Below are 23,234 nucleotides of genomic sequence, written 5' to 3'. Positions count from 1 at the left end.
CAGTAAGCTCTCACCTGTCTTTATACAGTGCCTAGCAGAGCGGGATTTGGGGCCATGACTATACCTCCCACTGGGTTCTCGCCCCGGCTCTGGGAGGGGGGTGGAGGCTAGTTTTAAAACAATGGCTGTGTCTTAGGTAGTTGCTCTGCTAAGACAGAGTCCGAATGATCATTTCCATTTATGCTTTGCAGCTTTTTGACCTGAGAGAGCAGGTTGTGTGCGGAGCGTGTAGAAAACAGAGTTAAGGGGAGTGACCTCGACACGCATGGGAGGGCTCTGGGGTGCACGGGACAGATACGCAGATGCTTTGCTGGTCAAACACATGTCGCCTGTATCTCTCGGCTGGGTCTCTGTTTCCACCACCCGCTGCCCAGGTGAGAAAAAAATGGGCAGAGGGCTCAGCATTGGGTATAAAGGGGAATTTCCCTGCTAAGACGACCTAGGAGCCACAGAAATTTGCTATTTTAAAGGCAAACCGTTGGGACTCCCTGCCCCTGGGTATCAGTAGGTTTAGCCTGTGAACGTCCCTGCCACCGGTAGCCCTGGGGTTAACACGGGGCACTCAATAGACAGAGGTAGGAGGTGAGGTCTGTAACGTGGGTGAATTTTCCTGTTTTGTTTCATGTTAATCAGATGAGGGGCTCCCCATTTGCAGAGTCTAAGCAACAGGATCCCACGTCCCTCCCACAGCCCAGGAGTCTTGGCTCCCAGCCTCTGCCCCATTCTGTAACCATTAGGCCATTCTACAGAGCAGACAGGACTCCATGCTAATACGGCTATGAAGGAGGCAGCACGGCTGTGGGGCAGAGAAGTAGGTCAGTGGATCGAGACTTCCTGTGTTACAATTAAGGTGAGAAGGACCCTGCACGCTCTCGAGTTAGGGTGTAGCAGCAGTTCCTGTGACAGGCAGATGAGCACAAGAGATGGGGGGGGAGGGGTGGTTTTGTCTTCCTTGTAACAGTGAGTTGCACCAGCACCAGCTCCTACATGCTAGGAGTCAACAGCACCGATTCCCCCCTCACCACAACTGAGTAGACCTGATCCCCTGCCCTGGGCTAGATTAGAGGTTGCCACCCTAGAGGGGAAAGGCCTCAGGGCCCATTCCCTGCTCCCCTGAGCCAGCCAGAGATCCAGATCACAGCTACGTGGTACTCTCTGCACAGCTGTATATTTGATATACTAGAGTGTCCCCTTCCCCACTCCTCCCACGTCTGCTATCCCCCTTGTCCTCCCCTACTGCTCACAGCTCTATCATGTAGCAGTGAGTTCCACTGGCTATAGCCCAGTTTCTGGGAAAATCCAGCCTGGATATTTTGAAGGACCAGAGGGTGCCCAGCGAGGTCCTCTCCAATGTTAACTTCCTAACCCACTCTGGTATTTCTCCCTTCTCCTTGTCCACTTTCCCTTGTCGGCTCCACTGTCATGCCTTCCAACGCCTCCTCTGTCTCTTCCCAGCGCACAGTAGAACAAGATATCATGGCACTCCCACCACCACAGTGGAAAATTTCAGCAAGACCACAGAGATCATGAAGACCCCTCACCTGGCCTTTGCTGTGTTGCTCTTCATCACCTTCCTAGTGGGTATGCTGGGGAATGGGCTGTACGTGTGGGTGCTGGGGATGAAGATGAGGAGGACGGTGACCACCCTCTGGCTCCTCCACCTGGTCTCTTGCTACCTCCTCTTCACCCGGCTGATTCCCTTCTTTGCCATCTATGTCCTCCTGGATTTCCACTGGGTCTTCGGCATGGCGATTTGCAAGCTTCTCAATGCCTGTATCTCTATGGCATGTTCTCCTTCATCTTCCTTCTCACTCTGATCAGTCTGGACTGCTACACCCTCACTCACCATCTCATTTGGTCCCGGAATCGCCACACCATGCCCTGGGCTGGGAAGCTGGTCGTGAGTGTCGGGCTGGCCTCATTTGGTCTCAGTGCTCCCTACGTGGCTTTCTGGGAGACTCACGTAGTGGATGGGGGCAGGATTGCCTGCATCAATAATTACGACGTGACCAGAGATTGGAATGGAACCAAGATGCAGGACCTGTGGAGATGGGTCACCCTTGGCCAAGGTCACCTAGTAGAACTTTCGGTCTCTCCAGGGGCAGAGCCAGGAACAAACCCAGCTCTCCTGTGTCCCAGCCCAGTTCTCTTTCCATTTGGAACTCTCTGGGACATGGTCTTTTTGCTCTGTGTTTCTACAGTGCCTAGCACATCGGGGTCCTGGGCCAGGACTGGGGCTCCAAGCTCTGTTGAAATAAATAATAGGAATTAATAATAATTCCCAGGTGTTGCCTGAACTACGTGGTTTCCATAAGTTTTTTGCGGCGTCTCTGAAATAATTGCCAACACCATGTGACCCGAGCTCTGGGAGATTTAGTGTGGGGAGGCTCTGGCTTAATTTAAGAGCAGTTGGTAAGGATAACAAGCTGGCAGGACAAAGAGTGACTCCAGGGAACCCTTCTGCCTGTGAGCACTTCAGGGTGGTGAAGAGGTAACGTCCAAGCTAGTAACTGTGATGCTGTATGGAATGTGGGTGACCATTCATAATATTATGGATATTAGTATTACAAAATTGCAGTGAATCATACGAGATATGCCATGAAAGGTTTCAGTGGAAAAGTTATTGTAGCAGCGGAGTGTGGCCTCCTTCCCAGATGGCCGGAGAGACAGTCACAATTGCGCCCTGGTTGGCAGAACCAGGACATCTGTGCCCATCCCACTGAAAGCAGAGAGGCGGGACAGGAAGCAGAAGTATAAAAGTCAGGCCCTCCAGCTCAGTTATGGAGGAGCTGCTGGAGGGGAAGGATGTCTCCCACATGGTGCCGGAGCTTATCCCCAACAGTGTCCGCTCTAGTGGTTCAGACCTGGAGGGGCTGCCAGAGCTGTCAGTCGCTGGAGACACTGAGGAGTTGCTGGGGCTGCTGTTAGCTGTTTTGTCCTGACAGGACGAACAATGATCCTGGGACCCAGCTACTTCCACCCCTCCCCATGAACGGGAGTGTAGGAAGTTGCCTGGGGAGCTGAATAGAATTTGGCTGTGTTGCTGACAACTGGCCAGTATGTTGTGGCTGGATTTCCCTGCTGACCTATTGGTGTACCAATCCACCACTGGTAGGGCCCTGGGCTGGGACCTGATGGAGTCGAGTGAGCCCGGATCCCCCTACCCTCTGCCACCTCACACAGGGATAGCAGGCTACCCACTCTAGGCCAAAAGGCCTGCATTTGTTGGTGGTCTCCTGACTGTTTGGTGCCCTGCCCTTCCTGAGGGCCTGGGCTTATAGACACATTACTGCTCTGTCCTGACTGCAGGCCAGAGCCCTCTGTTTGCTGGCCTGCCTGAGGGCCTGAGCTCATAGACACTGCTGCTTTACCTTGATTTCAGGCCAGAGCCTTGTAGTTGTTTGGTGCCCTGCCCTGTCAGAGGGCCTGGGCCCCTAACTATTTACTGCTCTACACCGACGAGTGATGGAGACCCTGGTGCCAAATCCCCATGAACTGTGCCCTTCCACCAGTGTTTCAGTGAGGGGGCATGGCCTCCCGCCCAGACGGAGGAACAGCCACAACCACCTTAGAGTTATGACTTGCTAAATATTATAAGCTGATTTATATGTATGTCATCTGTATATCGTGAGTTATACATATGTGTGGTATATTGATATCTCCAACTTGTGCTGTGTATCTGGGTGACACCCCAGACACATTGGCATCTGCACTATCCAGCCTGTTGGATGGCCCATCCAGGGAACTCAACTGTGCAATGAGCCCATTGGGAGAAGCCAGGGGCCATACCTATAAGTCATCAGGACATGTAGGGAGATGTCTGTGGACAGGGGATTCCAAGTGATTTTCCATGCCCATATGGTGGGAGCTTTTGTTTGGGACAGAGGATGTACACGCCATGTGGCAAACATATAAAAAGGCAGCTGCATCTTCTCTATTTTGTCTTCAACCCCTGCTTCTTACCTCTGGAGCAACATATCTACAAATTAAAGCTCTGAATGAAGATCTGACAGATCCATCCAAGCTTTGGGTGTGTTCCAGAAGACCTTTACAAGCCAGCAAACTCACCAATGCTGCTAGGAACCTGAAATATGGACTCAGAGATCATATTTATGCATCTGATTGCTTTCACCATTTAACAACTCTCTTCTCTTTTTTTTTCTTTTAGTTAATAATAAAATCTTTAGTTGTTAGATACAAAAGGATTGGCTGGCAGTATGATATTTTGGGTAAGATCCAAATTAGTATTGATCTGGTAATGTGGTTGGCCCTTTGGGGACCACAACATTTTGTATAATGAACAGAGTTTTAAATAATTTCTCACTTTACTGGAGTTATTTGCTGCCTGGGATCCTGTGACTGGAATGCAATAAAGGGAGAGGAAGGTGATCAGGAATAGTCAACATGGACTCACCAAGGGCAAGTCATGCCTGACCAACCTGATTGCCTTCTATGATGAGATAACTGGCTCTGTGGATATGGGAAAAGCGGTGGACGTGATATATCTTGACTTTAGAAAAGACTTTGATATGGTCTCCTGCAGTATTCTTGCTAGCAAGTTAAAAAAGTATGGATTGGATGAATGGATTATAAGGCGGCTAGAAAGCTTGTTAGATTCTCTGTCTCAAAGGGGTAGTGTTCAACATCTTAATGTCTAGCTGGCAGCCGGTATCAAGCAGAGTGCTTTTTTTTTTTAAATCTTCATTAATGATCTGCCTGATGGGATGGATTGCACCTTCAGCAAGTTCGCGGATGACACTGAGCTGTGGGGAGAGGTAGATATGCCAGAGAGTAGGGATAGGGTCCAAAGTGACCTAGAAAAATTGGAGGATTGGGCCAAAAGAAACCTGATGAGGTTCAACAAGGCCAAGTGCTGAGTCCTGCACTTAGGATGGAAGAATCCCATGCACCACTCCAGGCTGGGGACTGACTGGCTAAGCAGCAATTCTGTAGAAAAGGACCTGGGTATTACAGTGGACAAGAAGCTGGTTATGAGTCAACAATGGGTAATGGCATATTGGGCTGCATTAGTAGGGGCATTGTCAGCAGATCGAGGGAAGTGATTATTCCCCTATAGTCATCTCTGGTGAGGCAACATCTGGAGTTTTGTGTCCAGTTTTGGGACCCCCATTAGAGAAGGGATGTGGACAAACTGGAGAGAGTCCAGTGGAGGGCAATGAAAATGGTTAAGGGGCTGGGCACATGACTTATGAGGAGAGGGGTCGCTTGCAACTAGGTGCTGCTGATGCTCCTGCATCTGTGCCCATGGAGAAAACTTTTCCTGTCAGAACCGATGAGTCAAAGTGCTCTGTAATCCACGTGCCCGCTCGGCTTGGCTTGAATCTGGTTGTCTCCGAGCGAGCCGGGAGTGGAATGAATGGGGCAAGTTTGGGGCCTTGGGATCTGGGGCCCTCAGTTACAGCCCATGAAAAGGAGTTGCTCTTAATTTTTTCACACTGCTTTGAAAACCAGTTGCAGACTCGCATTGACTTGTGAAACCCTTCTGCCAGGTGGAGCCAGCAGCAACAAAGGCCTGTGGGTTCCTTTTGAACAATACAAGACAAAGCCTGCTCAAGCCCCACCCAGTGACCTGGGACAATTACATACCACCCTCTGGGTGCCTCTAAGAGGCAGTTCTTCCCCTCTTGCAAGCACGGAGTCTGAGTGTAGCAAAAACTTTTAATAAAAGAAGGGAAGTAACTCAGCATTCATTTGGGAAAACACCACAACTAGGGTTCATAAACATAAACCATGAGTAAAAGACCCACCCCCAAGTAGGTTGGGCGGTGTCCTTTTCCCCTCAGGGTCTTAAGTCAGCAACCCCCAAAGTCCGTTTAACGTTCCCGTCCCTTCTCTGTACCCCACGCACAGTTGCTGTCCTTGGCCAGTGGAGCCCCAGAGTTCAGAGGTTCATCTGCAGAGTCGCCGCCCACCCTGTGTGGAAGGTGGGGGTGGGGGCAATAAGGAGGCACCTTACATGCTGGACTGCTCAGGCACTCGCTGATCACCATGCCTCTGCAGGGCTCTGCTCTGGCCATCTCTGCCAGCTTCTGTTGGGAATGGCTAGGGAATTGTGGCCCTAGCCTCTATTTGCCAGAAGCTGGGAATGGGCGATAGGAGATGGATCACTTGATGATTCCTTGCTCTGTTCATTCCCTCTGGGGTATCTGGCACTGGCCACTGTTAGCAGACAGGACACTGTGCTAGATGGACCTTTGGTCTCACCCAGTAGGGCCACTCTTATGTTCTTCTCTACTAGCCGCTTACTACGCCTCTCCGCCATCCACCTTGATGGCCACTCGCCAAGATGTCTTCAGGTCCCCCCACATACACTTAAGCACAGTTCTCAGTGATTTCAGCTGTTAGCAGGGGAGCCTCACTGCTGGTGCACCTGGATAGCCTCATGCAATAGAAACACTGTCCCAAAGTAGGTCTAATACTTAGACCTAGATATCTTTGATTTCAGCTCTGCAGCATCTAACAAGACTTTCAGTTGAGTCTAAATTAGCTCTTTTATTATACCACCAAGGAAGAAAAGGTCTAAGACAAAAGACACCAGTTATCTATCTATCTATCTATCTTCCTTCCTTCCTCTCTCCATCCATTTAGCCTAATTTAGCTCTTTTATTATACCACCAAGGAAGAAAAGGTCTAAGACAAAAGACACCAGATTATCTATCTATCTAGATTTCCTTCCTCTCTCCACTCATTGGTCTTTGGAATCCATGTCCTCTGCCTAGCGAGTGCTGTTCAGTTGAGGGTGAGCCCCTCCATTGTCATATACCAGGTACAGTTCTGCTGCCTTCAGTTCACACAGCAAGGATATCAATGTGTATTACTCCTTCCCCAATAACAAGGAGACTGGGGATCCAACACCAGCCACAAGTGATCATTTGGACAATGAATCCCATCATGTTGAGTGAGGCAGCGCGGAAGTGTCCATGCAAACGAGATCAGCTTCCACAGCTCACCACTAGATGTTAGGGGAGAGCTCATCCAGACTCTGCTTCTACTCGGAAAGTGGCACCAAGCTGCAGAGGCTCTGCTGGAGTCTGCTAGAGCAAAGGGTGGTCGTTTAGTTTGGGACTGCATGAGATGCAGCCCCCTGAAGATGAGCTGCTGTTAATAGTCACAAATTGCAGTGAAACCAGCGTGCAGGGGGCAACTGTCTTGAAAAACAGCACTCTGCAACGGGAGCAGGGGTGGTGTTTGTAATGCAAATTTCTGGTCATTTGGTTTCCATAATACAGGCTTCCCCTCCCCCCTGCACGTGCTGATGGTTATAATGTTCTCAATGTAGACAGAGGGGGAATAGAGCTGAGCCTAGAGGAGGAATCCTCTGTGTTTTATTACCCTGTAAAGTTACCTTCCATCCTGATTTTGCAGGTGTGATTCTTTTACTTTTTCTTTAAATAAAATTATTTTTTTAAGAACCTGATTGATTTTCAGTGTCCTAAAACCCCAGGGGTTTGGTCTGTGATCACTCTGTAACCAACTGGTTAGTATATTATTCTCAAATCTCCACAGGAAAGGGGGTGAAGAGGCTTGGGGGAATATTTTGGGAATGAGGACTTGAAGTCACCCTTTTTCCTGGATTTTTGTCTAAATCACTTGGTAGTGGCAGCAATACCATCCAAGGACAAGGAAAGGAACTTGTGCCTTGGGGAAGTTTTAACCTAAGCTGATAGAAATAAGCTTAGGGGGTCTTTCATGCCGGTCCCCACATCTGTACCCCAGAGTTCAGAGTGGGGAGGGAACCCTGAAATAGATATAGATAGATAGATAGATAGATTAGATAGATATAAACCCAATAGTACCCCATGAGTTCTGAATATTTGAGCAGTTCTTGAACCTCTTGAGATCTACGTCTGACCATTTTTTAAAAAACCCAAACTGGTCCTATGTCAGCTAGGACGTCATACATTAGATTGGAAACTAAGATGTTCTAGATCACTTCGGACCTATTGGGTTTTGAAATCTTGGCAGATCTAGAACCTAAAGGTACAAGAACCAGTCAAACATCAAGAACTCATAGGATCCTATTGGCTTTTGAAACATACACGGGGATTGAAAACATTATGTCTAAATCTAGACCAGATCAGATCCCATTCAAAACAAAGACAGAACTGGGACCCAAGAGGTTAACAACTGGCCAGGATTCCTAGAATCTATGAGATCCTATTTCATTTTGAATCAGCAAGAGGTGGCAACTGTCACAGTTGTCAGGCTTGTTTTGTTTGGACAGTAAACCACACATGTCTAACTTACCTACAGCCTCCACCCTGAGCTGGTGGCCTATGCAGGCCTGGCTTCCTCAGACACTCCAATGGGCCCTAGGTAACAACTGGTGCACCACCCTGACAACATCTGCCTATTCTCTGGATAGATTCAGAGATTCCAAGGCCAGAAGGAGCATGGTACTCCCCTATTCTGACCTCATTCAGAATTTCTTTGAATTAGTCCTCTGGTTGGAACTAGAGCAGATCTCTTAGAAAAACACCCAGTCCTGCCTTAAAAATTGCCAGTGATGGAGAATCCAGCAGGCAGGTCTTTTCAAGTCTTTACTGTCCATTGGATCTGCTGGCCTGCAGTCTTGGCCAAAGGTTTATAACTTGGCTGGAGCCGAGTGGTGGAGTCTTCTTGGTTACTTGGATGTTACTTCTTCACCACCCTGAAGGGAGGGTGGTTTATCTGGAGCTGTTCTTTGTCCTACCAGCTTCTTTTCCTTATTGGCCACTCTTAAGCTAAGCCAGAGCCTCCACACACTAAATATCCTAGTGACTGTGTCATGTAGTGGCAGTAAAGTATTTCAGAGCCATCACACAAACTTCACAGAATCTATGTCATTCAAGGAATGCCTGGGAATGATTATTACTAATTATAATTTATTTCAGGTATTTCTGGGAGCCCCAGACCTGACCCAGCCCCCCACTGTGCTAGGTGCTGTACAAACAGAGTAAAAAAGCAGTCCAGGTCCCAGACAACCCACAGTCTAAGGGGATGCAATGGATAGAGACCTGGGCTGGGACGCAGGAGACCTGGGTTTGTTTTCAGTTCTGCCACTGGCCAGACTGAAGGTTCTACTGGGTGATCTTGGCCAAGTCTTGTCCCCACTCTGTACCTCAGTTTCCCCATTTGTAAACACAGGAAAACTGCTACTGACCTCCTTGCTAAAGTTCTATGAGATCTACTGATGACAAGCACTAGATAAGAGCTAGATACCACTATACTAATACACAGATTCTTCTAGATTATACTACACCTAACGGATTAAAAACCATTTGGAAATCTAGAACCACAATGAAAATTTCAGAAAATAATCTGAAATCTGTTGGATTCTATTTGAAATGACTCTTGAATCCAGTGATGTCTTTGGTCGAGTCAGGAATCTAGAACCTATGGACTTTGAGTATGGACACACTGAGAGGCTGAGAATAAAGGAAATTCCAGACCCAGCTAGAGATGCAGAATTGAAAAGAGTCAATTAGGTTAGAAAACATTAAGAGTCCTAAAACAAACAAGTTTCTGGAGCTGGCTACTGATTGGTGCCATTGATGGCCATTGAGTATGAAAAAATTGAGAGACCTAGAACACATTGGATTCTGGAGAGAGCAGGGATCTAGAATTCAGGAACACTACAGGGTTTATAAACAGTGAGGTATGTGGGACACTTCGGGTTTTAGAGCCATCAGGGGTCTAGGAACAGCTGGGATGGAAAGTTTTCAACTCTTCCTAAGGCTGAGCAAAATCAGACCATCCACTGTTCTGTGTTCTCAACTTCAGACCCATGTCTTCCACTAGACTCGGAGGCACTGCTTCTGAGTTCTTCAACAAAAGCTGCTTTGACGAGAGTGAGAAGAGTCATCCTGAAGACCTGCCAGAATTTCTCCCCCATGAATAGGTAGAGAATGGGGGTGAAGCAGGCATTGAAGCAGGATGAGAAGGTGTAAATGACCAAGAAAGTGCCCACCACCTACTCTGGCACCTCCTTTTTATAGAGGTTCAGGCTTTGTTAGAAGTGGTAGGGCAGCCAGCTGAGAAAGAAGGAAACTACCGTGGCTTCCATGACTTTGAAGGGCTTCCCAGCCCACACCAGCTTCTTCTCCATCTTCAGCCCCACATGGACACAGCATCCCGCAATGTTGCAGAAGGGCAGCAGGAAGCCCAGCAGGAACCGGACCATGAAAATGGCCAGGTGGACCTTGTCATAAGCAGATAGCTAAGGGTTAATGTCTTTTTCACCTATAAAAGGTTAACAAACAGTGACCTGCAAACACCTGACCAGAGGACCAATCAGGAGACAAGATACTTTCAAATCTCGGTGGAGGGAAACCTTTGTTTGTGGGTTTTGGGTTTGGCTTTGTTCTCTCTGGGTCCTGGATGGGGCTAGAGGTGCAACCAGGTTTCTGCCAATCTCCCTGCTACAGTCTCTTATCTATTCAGAATTGTAAGTAAGAAAAGGCGGTCATAGTCTTTTAATTTGTTTTTTTCCATTTGCATATGTGTACTTGCTGGAAGTAGCTTAAATTGTGTTTCTGCTGGAGAAAGTTTCTTTCTATTGTTTATAAGTTGAAAGACCCTGTAACTGTTTACCATCTAAATTGCAGAGATAAACCTTTTACTTTTTTCTTTCTTTTTTTATTAAAAGTTTTGCTTTTAAGACCTGTCTGATTTTTTTCTCCTAGTTAAGGCTCGAAGGACTTGAGTCTGTGTACTCACCAGGGAATTGGTGGGAGAAAGGAAAGGGAGGAGGGAAGAAAAGCCTGCTCTCGGCGTTTATCTGTGTATCTCTCTCTGGGGAAGAAGGGAGAAGTGGTGATTCAAGGATTTGAATTATGGTTATCTCCTAGGGTACCCAGGGCGGGAAAGATCTGGGAGGAGGTAAAGAGGGGGAAGGGAATGGTTTATTTCCCTTTGTTGTGAGACTCAAGGAATCTGGGTCTTGGGGGTCCCCAGGGAAGGGTTTGGGGACACTAGAGTCTATTAGGCGCTCTACTTAAGTCCTGATTGGTGGCAGCCTATCAGATCTAAGCTGATAATTAAGCTTAGGGGAATTCATGCTAGTACCCATATTTTGGACGCTAAGGTCCAGATTTGGGAATTATACTGTGACATGGTGTCAGAGGTGGGATGACTCACAGCTGGAGTTCTATTGTCTAACAAAAGACCCCTGTTAAACTTAATGGCCCTTGCCTGAGGCCATATCTATGCACAGCCAGACCGAAGCAAGGAAAAAAAATTCTCTGGTTGCAGTTTAAAAAAATAACCCCCTACCCTCTGCTTATAACCAGCTAGCAGAGAAGCAAATTAATAATCTTACTGGCTTTTGGATTCTTATCTCACACGCTGTCAACAACTGAAACAGCCACAGTGCCTCCAGTCCCAGACCAGGAACTGGAAAAGCAGCCAGCACCAGAACCGTTGCCAGCACTGATGACAGTGCTTGCAAATCCATCTTCAACCCCAACGCCAGAGGGCGCCAGCGAGCCTGAACTGGCAGAAGCAGCAGACAACCACACCCAAGAGGCTCAGCCAGAGCCTGAAATACCCCCTGGTCCACCAGCGGAGAGCAGCTCACTAGCCACGGAAACAACCCCATCACCTACATTGCTTCCAGAGGGACCAAGCCCAAGTCCACAGTCTAAGGGAGAACTGGTGTCTCCAGCCTCAAGGGAACAGTTCCAGACTGAGCAGGAAGCAGATGAAAGCCTTCAGAAAGCTTGGGCGGCAGCACGGAACACACCACCACCTCTCAGCTCTTCTAATCGATCCCGATTTGTTGTAGAACAAGGACTTTTATACAAGGAGACTCTTTCTGGTGGACACCAGGAAGACTGGCACCCGCAAAAACAGTTGGTGGTTCCAGCTAAGTACCGGGAAAAGCTCTTAAGCTTAGCCCATGATCATCCCAGTGGCCATGCTGGGGTGAACAGAACCAAGGACCGGTTGGGGAAGTCCTTCCACTGGGAGGGGATGGGCAAGGACGTTGCCAAGTATGTCTGGTCTTGTGAGGTATGCCAAAGGGTGGGAAAGCCCCAAGACCAGGTCAAGGCCCCTCTCCAGCCACTCCCTATAATTGAGGTCCCATTTCAGTGAGTTGCTGTGGATATTCTGGGTCCTTTCCCAAAAAAGACACCCAGAGGAAAGCAGTACGTACTGACTTTCGTGGACTTTGCTACCCGATGGCCGGAAGCAGTAGCTCTAGGCAACACCAGGGCTAACACTGTGTGCCAGGCCCTAACAGACATTTTTGCCAGGGTAGGTTGGCCCTCCGACATCCTTACAGATTCAGGATCTAATTTCCTGGCAGGGACCATGAAAGAACTGTGGGAAACTCATGGGGTGAACCACTTGGTTGCCACCCTGTACCACCATCAAACCAATGGCCTGGTGGAAAGGTTTAATGGAACTTTGGGGGCCATGATACGTAAATTCGTCAATAAACACTCCAATAACTGGGACCTAGTGTTGCAACAGTTGCTTTTTGCCTACAGGGCTGTACCACATCCCAGTTTAGGGTTTTCACCATTTGAACTTGTGTATGGCCATGAGGTTAAGGGGCCATTACAGTTGGTGAAGCAGCAATGGGAGGGGTTTACACCCTCTCCAGGAACTAACATTCTAGACTTTGTAAGCAACCTACAAAACACCCTCCGACATTCTTTAGCCCTTGCTAAAGAAAACCTAAAGGATGCTCAAAAAGAGCAAAAGGCCTGGTATAATAAACATACCAGGGAGCTTTCCTTCAAGGTAGGAGACCAGGTTAGGGTCTTGAAGGCGCAACAGGCCCATAAAATGGAAGCATCATGGGAAGGGCCATTCACGGTCCAAGAGCGCCTGGGAGCTGTTAACTACCTCATAGCATTTCCCAATTCCTCCCTAAAGCCCAGAGTTTACCATGTTAATTCTCTCAAGCCCTTTTATTCCAGAGACTTACAGGTTTGTCAGTTTACAGTCCAGGGAGGAGATGACACTGAGTGTCCTGATGGTGTCTACTAGGAAGGGAAAAAAGGCAGTGGCGTGGAAGAGGTGAACCTCTCAACCACCCTGGAACATCTGCAGCGGCAACAAATCAAGGAGCAGTGCACTAGCTTCGCCCCATTGTTCTCAGCCACCCCAGGACAGACTGAACGAGCACACCACTCCATTGACACAGGTAATGCTCACCCAATCAGAGCCCCACTCTACCGAGAGTCTCCTCATGCCCAAGCTGCTATAGAACGGGAGATCCAGAACATGCTACAGATGGGTATAATAAGCTCATCTACCATTGCATAGGCATCTCCAGTGGTTCTGATACCCAAACCAGATGGGGAAATATGCTTTTGCGTGGACTACCGTCAGCTAAATGCAGTAACTCGTCCAGACAACTATCCAATGCCATGCACCGATGAGCTATTGGAAAAGTTGCCCAATTCATATCTACAATAGACTTAACCAAGGGGTACTGGCAAGTACCGCTAGATGAACCTGCCAAGGAAAGGTCAGCATTCATCACCCATGCGGGGGTGTATGAATTTAATGTACTTCCTTTCGGGCTGCGAAATGCACCCGCCACCTTCCAGAGGCTGGTAGATGGTCTACTAGCAGGACTGGGCGAATACGCAGTTGCCTACCTCAATGATGTGGCCATTTTTTCTGACTCCTGGTCTGAACACCTAGAACACCTGGAAAAGGTCTTTGAGCGCATCAGGCAGGCTGGACTAACTGTTAAGGCCAAAAAGTGTCAAATAGGCCAAAACAGAGTGACTTACCTGGGGCACCAGGTGGGTCGAGGAACCATAAACCCCCTACAGGCCAAGGTGGATGCTATCCAAAAGTGGCCTGTCCCAAAGTCAAAGAAACAGGTCCAATCCTTCTTAGGCTTGGCCGGGTATTACAGGCGATTTGTACCACACTACAGCCAAATCGCTGCCCCACTGACCAACCTGACCAAAAAGACCCAGCCGAATGCAGTTAAGTTGACTGATGAGTGTCAAAAGGCCTTTACCCAACTTAAGGCAACGCTCATGTCTGACCCTATGCTAAGGGTCCCGAACTTTGACAAGCCATTCCTAGTAACCACAGATGCATCTGAGCGTGGTATAGGAGCAGTTCTCATGCAGGAAGGACTGGATCACAACTTCCATCCTGTCGTGTTTCTAAGCAACAAACTGTCTGAGAGGGAAAGTCACTGGTCAGTCAGTGAAAAGGAATGCTACGCCATTGTGTACGCCCTGGAAAAGCTAAGCCCATACATTTGGGGACGACGGTTCCAGCTACAAACTGACCATGCTGCGCTAAAGTGGCTCCATACTGCCAAGGGAAACAACAAAAAAGTGCTTCGATGGAGTTTAGCTCTCCAAGATTTTGATTTTGAAATTCAACACATTTCAGGAGCTTCTAACAAAGTAGCTGATGCACTCTCTCGTGAAAGTTTCCCAGAATCCACTGGTTGAAATTTGTCCTTAAAATGTAGAAAGTCTTGTAGTTTACATACTTAGTAGTATATGTAAAGGTACATGTGTTGTATTTACCTGTTTATTCTAAAGTTATAGGAAGAAATCACCGCCAGTGAGGTTCCCCACTGTCTGCGATTTAGGGGGCATGTTTATGACAGACCTGTCTTCCCAGATCCTGCAGCTCAGCTCCATTCCAGTCTCCAGAGTGGGCGTAATTGTTGATGCAGATTATTTTGCTCCTGTCCACTACCCGGGTCTCCTGGATAACCAGGTAGGGAGCACTGAGACCGAAGTAGGCCACCTCACGTCTACAGACAGCTTCCGAGTCTGAGGCACGGTGAGGTCATTCCAAGGCCTGATGGGTCAGTGAGTGAGAGTGTAGCAGTCCATGCTGAGGAGGATGAGAAGGAAGACGGAGGTGAACATGTCCATGGAGATGCAGGTGTTGAGAAGCTTGCATGTGGCCATGCCGAAGACCCAGTGGAAACCTAGGAGGACGTAGAAGAAGGGGATCAGCAGGGTGAAGAGAAGGTAGCAGGAAACCAGGTGAAGGAATCAGAGGGTGGTCACCGTCCTCCTCATCTTCAGCCCCAGCACCCACTGGTACAGCCCGTCCCCCATCACACCCACAAGGGAGCCCCATCACACCCACCGCCATGGCCAGGTGAGTGGCACTCACAGCAGTTGGGGTCTGTCTGGTATTCGCCCCAGTGTTGGTGGGAGAGGCATCTTGCCTTGGTCCATGGTGCCATGGGGAAGAGATAGAAGAGGGTTTGGAAGGGATGACAGAGGAGAGTAAAAGAGGAAAGGAAGAGGAGGAAGGGAGAAATAATCAGGAGTTAGGAAGGCACCATTGGAGAGGATCTCTCTGGGCACACTTTGGTCCTCCAGAATATCTAGGCTAGATATTCTAAGAAACTGGGCTATAGCCAATGGAACTCACCGCTACAAAGTACAACTATGGGCAGAGGGAAAGAGGGATAGTAGATGTGGGAGGAGTCGGGACAGGGACAGTCTAGTAGGTGAAATACACAGCTATTCTATCCAATGCTCTCTAACTCCAGGCACTTTCAGGTGCTCATGATCGACACTGGCACCACATTCTTGGAGAGCAGCAGGCCATGGCAGAGGGGGTACGGCAGCCAGCAGATGAAGAACGGCACCATTGCAGTCACTGTGACTTTGAAAGGCTTCCCACTCCTCACCAACCCCCTCTTCTTCATCTCCAGCCCTGTCCGACCCTGGCATCCCACGCTGGTGCCGAGGGGCAGCAGGAAGCCCAGCAGGAACTGCACCCTGAACAGCAGAAGATGGAGATGTCTCCTCCAGGCCTGCATCTTGGCTTTGTCCACCTCTCCAGAGAAGGTGTAACTGTTCATACCCTGCCCCCTCCAACTCCAGGAGTTTCTGGAAACCCAGTTAGGGAGCGCTGAGGGTGAAGGAGACCAGCTGCGCCCCCACAACCAGCTTCTTGGCCTGGGTCACAGTGCAGTGATGCCAGCACCAGACAGAGTGTCAGGGGAGAGTGGGCTGGTCCAGGCAGATGAGGGTGAGGAGGAAGATGGCAGAAAACAGGCCCAGGGAGAAGCTGGCATTGAGGAGCTCCCACATGACCACACTGAAGACCCAGAGGAAGCCCAGGTAGGTGTAGATGGGAACAGAGTTATAAAGCAGAACGTGAGCAGGTAGGTGAGGACCAGATGGAAGGACAAGAGGGAGGTCACCCTCATCCTCATATTCAGCCCCAAAACCCACAGGCAGAGCCCACTGCCACCCACCCCCAAAAGGGGTTCCCACATGCAGCTGTCACTTGATTTCCCTTCCCGACCAGCTGGGAGTTGCTCCCATTGGCTGTCGGGCTGGTGGGAAGGCAGAGGTACAGTGAGGGGCCAGATTGGATGGGAAGGCCGAGGTGCCACGAGGGGTCAGGCCAGTCAGGAAGGCGGAGGGGCCGTGAGACCCTAAGGAGCAGCAGGAAGACCACAAAGGGGATTGGAGGAGACAGAAGACGGGAAGGGTGAGAGAGAGACAGACGTGTGCAGCCCGTGCCCTAGCAGTGAGAAACACAGCATTTCTTTCTCCTCTCTGCACAAACTCATTAGGCTGCAGCCACACACAGGGTAGAACCAGAATCCTGGTGCTAGCACCTGTACACCCCCAATCTAACTCAGTACACACCAGTGCCCTTCCAGAGCCATGGCCAGAACCCAGGAGTCCTGACTCCTAACTCCACCAATCTAACTCAGTACAAAATACTCCCCTCCCAGAGCCATGGCCAGAACCCAGGAGTCCTGACTCCTAACTCCACCAATCTAACCCTTTGGGCCATATTCCCCTTCCAGAGCTGGGAATAGAACCACTGGTTTATGATGTCCCACACAGACCTGCTCTAACTACTAGATCCCATTCCCCTCCCCCAGCCAGGGATAGTACCCAGGAATCCTGGCTCCCAGCCCCTTCCCCCCACTCTAACCACTAGACCTCACTCCCTTCAGAATTCAACCTTGGTCTCGTGTACCATGACATTGAGGGTTGTTTTCCCAGGAGCGTTGGGTTCCCTATGGGGTTCTCAGGGTCCCAGTTCTGAGGATGAGGCATGTGTAACGAACATTCTGGGGAAGGCTGGGTGTGACTGAGATTTTATCTAGAACAGAAAGGGGCAGGATGTAACATGAGTTGTCTCACCCAGGGATGTACCCACAACATGTAGATAACACAGGACCCCTCACAGCTATTGACCTGCTCTAACCCCTAGACCCCACCCCCCTCCCAGAGCTGGGGACAGAGCCCAGGGTCCTTACTGCCAGTGTTCCCTTCCCCGCAACACACACACACTCCAAACCACTAGACTCTCTCAATCCTTGCCTGGGAATTGCATCATTTGTGACTCAGACTTTGTTGTGAGCTAACAGGACTGGGTTATTTTTGGGTCATGGCAGCCCATCACCCAAGGAGTTGAGCAAAATACAGGCCATCCCTTCCTTTTCATGGGGGCACGCCTCAATAGTTGAGCTGCTGGCTAAGCATCTAGTGCATTAGAGAGGAGGGGCTGGGAACCAGGACTCCTGGGTTCTATGCCAGGCTCTGGGAGGGAGTGGGGCTAGTTTCAAAGCAATAGTTGTTGTTTAGGTGGTTTCTTTGCTAAGACAGTGTCCAATGATCATTTCCGTTCATAGTTTGCAGCGTGTGGATCTCAGAGAGCAGGTGGGGGTGGAGCATGTAGAAGACACAGAGTTAAGGAGAGTGAACTCAACACACAGGGGAGGGCTCTGGGGTGCAGGGCACAGACACACGGATGCTTTGCTGGCCAAACACACGCCATCTGAGGCTCTCTCTGTGCTGGATCTGTGTTTCCACCACCCGCTGCCCAGGTGAGTCAAGACAATGAGCAGAGGGACCTGTGTTGGGTCTAAAGGGAAATTTTCTTGCTAAGGCCCCCTAGAAGGCACAGAAATTTGCTATTGTAAAGGCAAATCAGTGGGACTCCTTGCCCCTGGGAATCCGTGGGGTTTGCCTGGGAGACTCCCTGCCACTGGGTATCAGTGGGGTTAGCCTGGGAGACTCCTTGCCACTGGGTATCAGTGACGTTAGCCTCTGAGACTCCCTACCACTGGGTACAGTGGGGTTCCCATGGGGAACTCAATAGACAGAGGTAGTAGGTGAGGTCTGTGACGTGAAATTTTCCCTCCTTGTTTCATATTAGTCCGACGAGCTGCTTCCCATTTATGAAGCTTTAAACCAGACTCCTGTACCCCTTCTTCTCCTACCCCTAAGTTTTCCCTCACTTAAAAACTACTTGCTTATAAAATCAGATGTGAAAATACTAAAATGTCACAGCTACACTATTACTGAGCAATTGCTACTTTCTCATTTTTCCCATATAATTATAAATGAATTGGAATATAAATATACTTACATTTCAGTGTATAGCATATAGAGCAGGATAAATAAGTAATTACATGAAACTGTAGTTTGTACTGACTACACTTGTGCTTTTTATGCAGCCTGTAAAACTAGGCAAATATCTAGATGGGTTGATGTACCCCCTGACAGACCTCTGTGTACCCCCACGATACACGTACTCCTGACTGAGAACCTCTACTCTAAGCCACAAGACCTCACTTTCTCCTCCCACAGCCCAGAAGTTCTGACCTCCACCCCACTCGCAGAGCTGGGGATAGAAACCAGGAATCCTGGCTCCTAGCCTTCCTTCTCTAACCATTAGACCAGTCTGCAGAGCACAGAGGACTCCATGCTAACAAAGCTGTGAGGGGCGCAGTCCCTGAGAAAGGCAATAGCCCAGAGGACCCTGCTGCCCGGCAGCAGGGCTGTGGGACAGAGAAGCAGCTCGGTGGACTGAGACTTCCTGTGTTACAGTGAGGGTGAGAAGGACCCTGCAGGCTCTCACGAGACAGGGTGTAGCAGCAGTTCCTGTGACTGGTAGATGAGCACAAGAGATGAGGTGGGGGAGGGATGGCTTTTTCTTCCTTGTAACAGTAAGTTGCACTCGCACCAGCTAAGAGTCAACAGCATCGATCCTCACCTAACTGAGTAGGCCTGATCCCCTGCCCTGGGCCAGATTAGAGCTGGCCATCCAAGAAGGGAAAGGCCCCAGGGCCCACTCCCTGCTCCCCTGAGCTAGCCAGAGATCCAGATTACAGCTACGTGCTATTCTCTACATAGCTGCATATTTGATCTACTAGGATGTCCCCTTCCCCACTCCTCCCACGTCTGCTACCCCCTTGTCCTTTCCTAATGCTCACAGCTCTATTCTGTAGCAGTGAGTTCCATCAGCTATAGCCCACTTTCTGAGAATATCCAGCCTGGATCTTTTGAAGGACCAGAGGGTGCCCAGCGAGGTCCTCTCCAATGTTACCTTCCTAACCCACTCTGGTATTTCTCCTTTCTCCTCTTCCACTCTCCCTTTTTGCCTTCACTGTCGTCCCTTCCAACCCCTCCTCTGTCTCTTCCCAGGGCACAGTGGAACAAGATATCATGGCACTCCCACCAACCACAGTGGCAAATTTCAGCAAGACCACAGAGATCATGAAGACCCCTCACCTGGCCTCTGCTCTGTTGCTCTTCATCACCTTCCTGGTGGGTGTGGCAGGGAATGGGCTGTACGTGTGGGTGCTGGGGATGAAGATGAGGAGGACAGTGACCACGCTCTGGTTCCTTCACCTGGTGTCCTGCTACCTGCTCTTCACCCTGCTGATCCCCTTCTTCGCCATCTACGTCCTCCTGGATTTCCACTGGGTCTTTGGCATGGCCACGTGCAAGCTTCTCAATACCTTCATTTCTATGGGCATGTTCTCCTCTGTTTTCCTTCTCACACTCATCAGTCTGGACCGCTACACCCTCACTCACCATCCTATTTGGTCCCGGAATCATCGCACCATGCCCCAGGCTTGGAAGCTGATTGTGGGTGTGTGGCTGGTCTCCTTTGGTCTCAGCGCTCCCTACCTGGCTTTCCGGGAGACCCATGTGGTTGACGGGGGCAGAATCATCTGCATCAACAATTACACCCTCTCCACAGACTGGAATGGAGCCGAGCTGCAAGACCTGGGAAGACAGGTCCACCTGGCTGTCTTCATGGCTCGGTTCCTGCTGGGCTTCCTGCTGCCTTTCTGCACCATCATGGGATGCTATATCCGCGTGGGCCTGAAGATGAAGGATAAGAAGCTGGAGTGGGCTGGGAAGCCCTTCAAGGTCATGGTAGCCGCAGTGGTTTCCTTCTTCCTAGGCTGGCTCCCCTATCACCTCTACCATGGCTTGAAGCTCTACAAGAAGGAGGTGCCAGAGTCGGTGACAGGTGTCCTCTTGGTCATTCACACCTTAACATCCTGCTTCAATGCCTCCTTCTCCCCCATCCTCTACCTCTTCATAGGGGAGAAGTTCTGGCAGGTCTTCAGGACGTCTCTCCTTACTCTGGTCAAAGCAGCTTTTGTTGAAGAACTCGGCAGCAGTGGCTCCGAGTCTGGTGGAAGACACGGGTCAGAAGTTTAGAACATAAGGAAAGAGATGGTCTGAAGGTGCCCAGACTTAGGGAGAGTTGAAAACTTCACATCCCCATTATTCCTAAATTTCTGCTGTTTCTTAAACCTGATGGGTTCCAGGTGTCTCAATGTTTATAAACCCCTCAGTGTCCCTGGATTCTATATTCCCTGTTGTCTCTCTCTCAATTTTTTCAAACTCAGTGGGTCATCAATGGCACCAGATTGCTAGCCAGCTCCAGAATCCTGTTTGTTTTAGGTCTCTCAATGCGTTTTAACGTAACTGACTCTTGGATTGTGCATCTCTAGCTGGCTCCGGAATTTCTTTCATTGTCAGCCGTTCAATAGGTTTAAACTCAAAGTCTGTTGAGTTTAGGTCCCTGACTGGATCTAGGACATCACTGGGTCCTAGAGTGTTTTCAGACCACATAGAATCCAGCAGGTTCCAGATTGTCTGCTAAAACATTCATCTTGGTTCTAGATTTCCAAATGATTTTTAATCCATTAGGTGTGATATATTATAGAAGAGTCTGTGTATTACTATAGCACTATCTAGCTCTTCTCCAGTGCTTGTCATCAGTAGATCTCAAAGAACTTTACCAAGGAGGACAGTAGCAGTCTTCCAGTTTTTACAAATGGGGAAACTGAGGCACAGAGTGGGGAAGTGACTTGGCCAAGGTCACCCAGCAGGCCAATCGCAGAACTAGAACAAACGCAGGTCTCCTACATCCCAGTTGAGGTTTTTTTCCATTTCATATCTTCACACACTTAGCTCTCTGTGGCTCGACCTGTTTTTTTTTTGCTATATGTTTGTATAGTGCTTAGCACAGCGGGGTCCTGGGCCAGGACTGGGGCTCCCAGCACTAACAAAACAAAAATTAAGAATAATGATTCCCAGGTTTTCCTTGAACTGCATAGTTTCTGTAAAGATAGTGTGGCAGCTTTGACATAATTTACAAACACAGTGTGACCTAATCACTGGGATATTTAGTGTGGGGAGGCTCTGGCTTAATTTCAGAGTGGCTGATAAGGAAAACAAGTCTGCAGAATAAAGAGCTGCTCCAGAGAAACCACCTGCCCATGAACACTTCAGGGCGGTGAAGAGGTAATGTCCAAGCTAATAATAATGACATTATATGGCATATGGGTGATCACTCATAATATTATGGAAACAAAATTGCAATGAAACATACCAGATATGCCATGTAAGGTATCAGTGGAAAAGTTATCATTTGATAAATATGATAATCTTGTTTATGTGTATGCATCCTCTTTATATCATGAGTTGTAAATATATGTGTTATACTGATATCTCAAACCTGTGCTGTGACACCCCCAGACTGATTACATCAGCACTATCCAGCCCGTTGGATGGCCCATCAAGAACTGGCTGGCAACGCTGTATTTTGGGTAAGATTCGAACCCCCTTTGGGGAACCGAAGAACATTTTGTACAGTGAATGGAATTTTAAGTAACTTCTCACTGTACTGGACCTATTTGCTGATTGGGAGCCTAAGATTGGAATGCAATAAAGAGGGCTGTGGGATTTCTTTCTTTCTTTTTGGCTTCTTGATTACCAATGTGGGAGATCTGGAGCACAGCTGGTTACTGGTGGGTGAATCTAGCTACAATGTTAATCTCCAGCTTTGGGACAAACTGCTCTCCTTTTTGCAGCCCACCCTGATCTAGGCTTTTTCAATGTGGGCTGCCTGTGCACCTCTGGTCACAGGTCACAGTAACTGTAAAGATCTCATTTGCCAGCTCAAGCTAAGTTACAAAACCTTGGCCAAGGCTGGGGTCCAACACATCCAAAAGATGATAAAGAGTTAAAAAGATCCTCCCTGGTCGATTCTCCATCACTGCAATTTTTAAAGCAGGACTGGATGGTATTTCTACCTGGTTTGCTCTAGTTCAACTAGGGATTAATTCAGAGATGTTCTGCAGCAGGTCAGACTAGGGTACCACCATGCTGCTTCTGGCCTTGGAATCTCTGATTCCATCCAGAGGTTAGGCAGATGTTGTTGGGGTGCTGTACCAGTTGTCACCTGGATCCACTGGGGTATCTGAGGAAGCCAGGCCTGAGTGGGCCACCATCCATGGGTGGAGGGCTGTAGGTAAGTTAGACATGCACGTAGCCCGTCTGTTTTAAAAATCTTTTTCCATTGCTACTGTTCAGAAGAAACAAGACTGCCAAACATGACAGATACTACCTCTCACTTATTTAGAATTGAATAGGATCTCATGGATTCCAGGAACTCTGGCCCATTCTTAACCTCTTGGGTCCGAGTCTGTGAGTGTTGTGAATGTGCTCTGACCTGATGTGGGCTAGATTTAGACATCATGTTTTCCAAGCCACTTTAAGTTTCAAAAGCCAATAGGATCCTATGCATTCTAGATATTTGGCTGGTTTTTGAACCTCTTGAGTTCTGGGTCTGCCAAGATTTTGAAACACAAAGAGATCCTATGTGGTCTTGAGTGTCCTAGTGTCCAATCTCATATATGACATCCTAGAACACATAGGACCAGTTTGGGTTCTAATTTTTTTTGTCAGAGCAAGAACCCAAGTGTTGCAAGAATCACTCAGTAGTACCACATTAATTCTAGATATTAGTCTAGTTCTTAAACCTCTTGTGTTCTAGGTATGACAATGTCTTGAAACCCAATGAGATCTGACATGGTCTAGTACCTGAAGGGTTCCAAGCACATGGAATCACGTACTGACTTGAGACACTTTTCAGCAAGCCTGATGTTCACAAAGGGTTCAGCTCCTTCTTCTGGAAAATTGGGCCTCTTTAATGGT

General features: G+C 48.8%; 1 protein-coding gene and 2 pseudogenes across 1 annotated transcript; 2 read left to right on the top strand and 1 right to left on the bottom strand.

Moving 5' to 3' along the window:
* Positions 1-611: 611 nt before the first annotated feature.
* On the top strand, positions 612-21,687 carry LOC127038239 (probable G-protein coupled receptor 33). Its single transcript, XM_050930758.1, has 2 exons — positions 612-850; positions 19,416-21,687. The coding sequence occupies exons 1-2, from the start codon at positions 779-781 to the stop codon at positions 20,445-20,447; spliced, it is 1,104 nt and encodes a 367-aa protein (XP_050786715.1). The 5' UTR covers positions 612-778; the 3' UTR covers positions 20,448-21,687.
* Positions 1,388-4,102, top strand: LOC127038255 (probable G-protein coupled receptor 33; annotated as a pseudogene).
* Positions 9,546-15,185, bottom strand: LOC127038248 (probable G-protein coupled receptor 33; annotated as a pseudogene).
* Positions 21,688-23,234: the final 1,547 nt, after the last annotated feature.

The sequence above is a fragment of the Gopherus flavomarginatus genome, chromosome 20 (assembly GCF_025201925.1).
Source record: "Gopherus flavomarginatus isolate rGopFla2 chromosome 20, rGopFla2.mat.asm, whole genome shotgun sequence".
In the NCBI taxonomy this organism is placed as follows: Eukaryota; Metazoa; Chordata; order Testudines; family Testudinidae; genus Gopherus; species Gopherus flavomarginatus.
Note: the sequence above shows the minus strand (reverse complement) of the source record. Positions and strands in the feature narration are given on the sequence as shown.

Excerpts from the sequence above, each read along its gene's own strand:
- LOC127038239 (XM_050930758.1), top strand. The coding sequence starts at position 779 with ATGAAGGAGGCAGCACGGCTGTGGGGCAGAGAAGTAGGTCAGTGGATC. Across the intron at positions 851-19,415 it reads CTTCCTGTGTTACAATTAAG|GGCACAGTGGAACAAGATAT; the intron begins GTGAGAAGGACC and ends GTCTCTTCCCAG.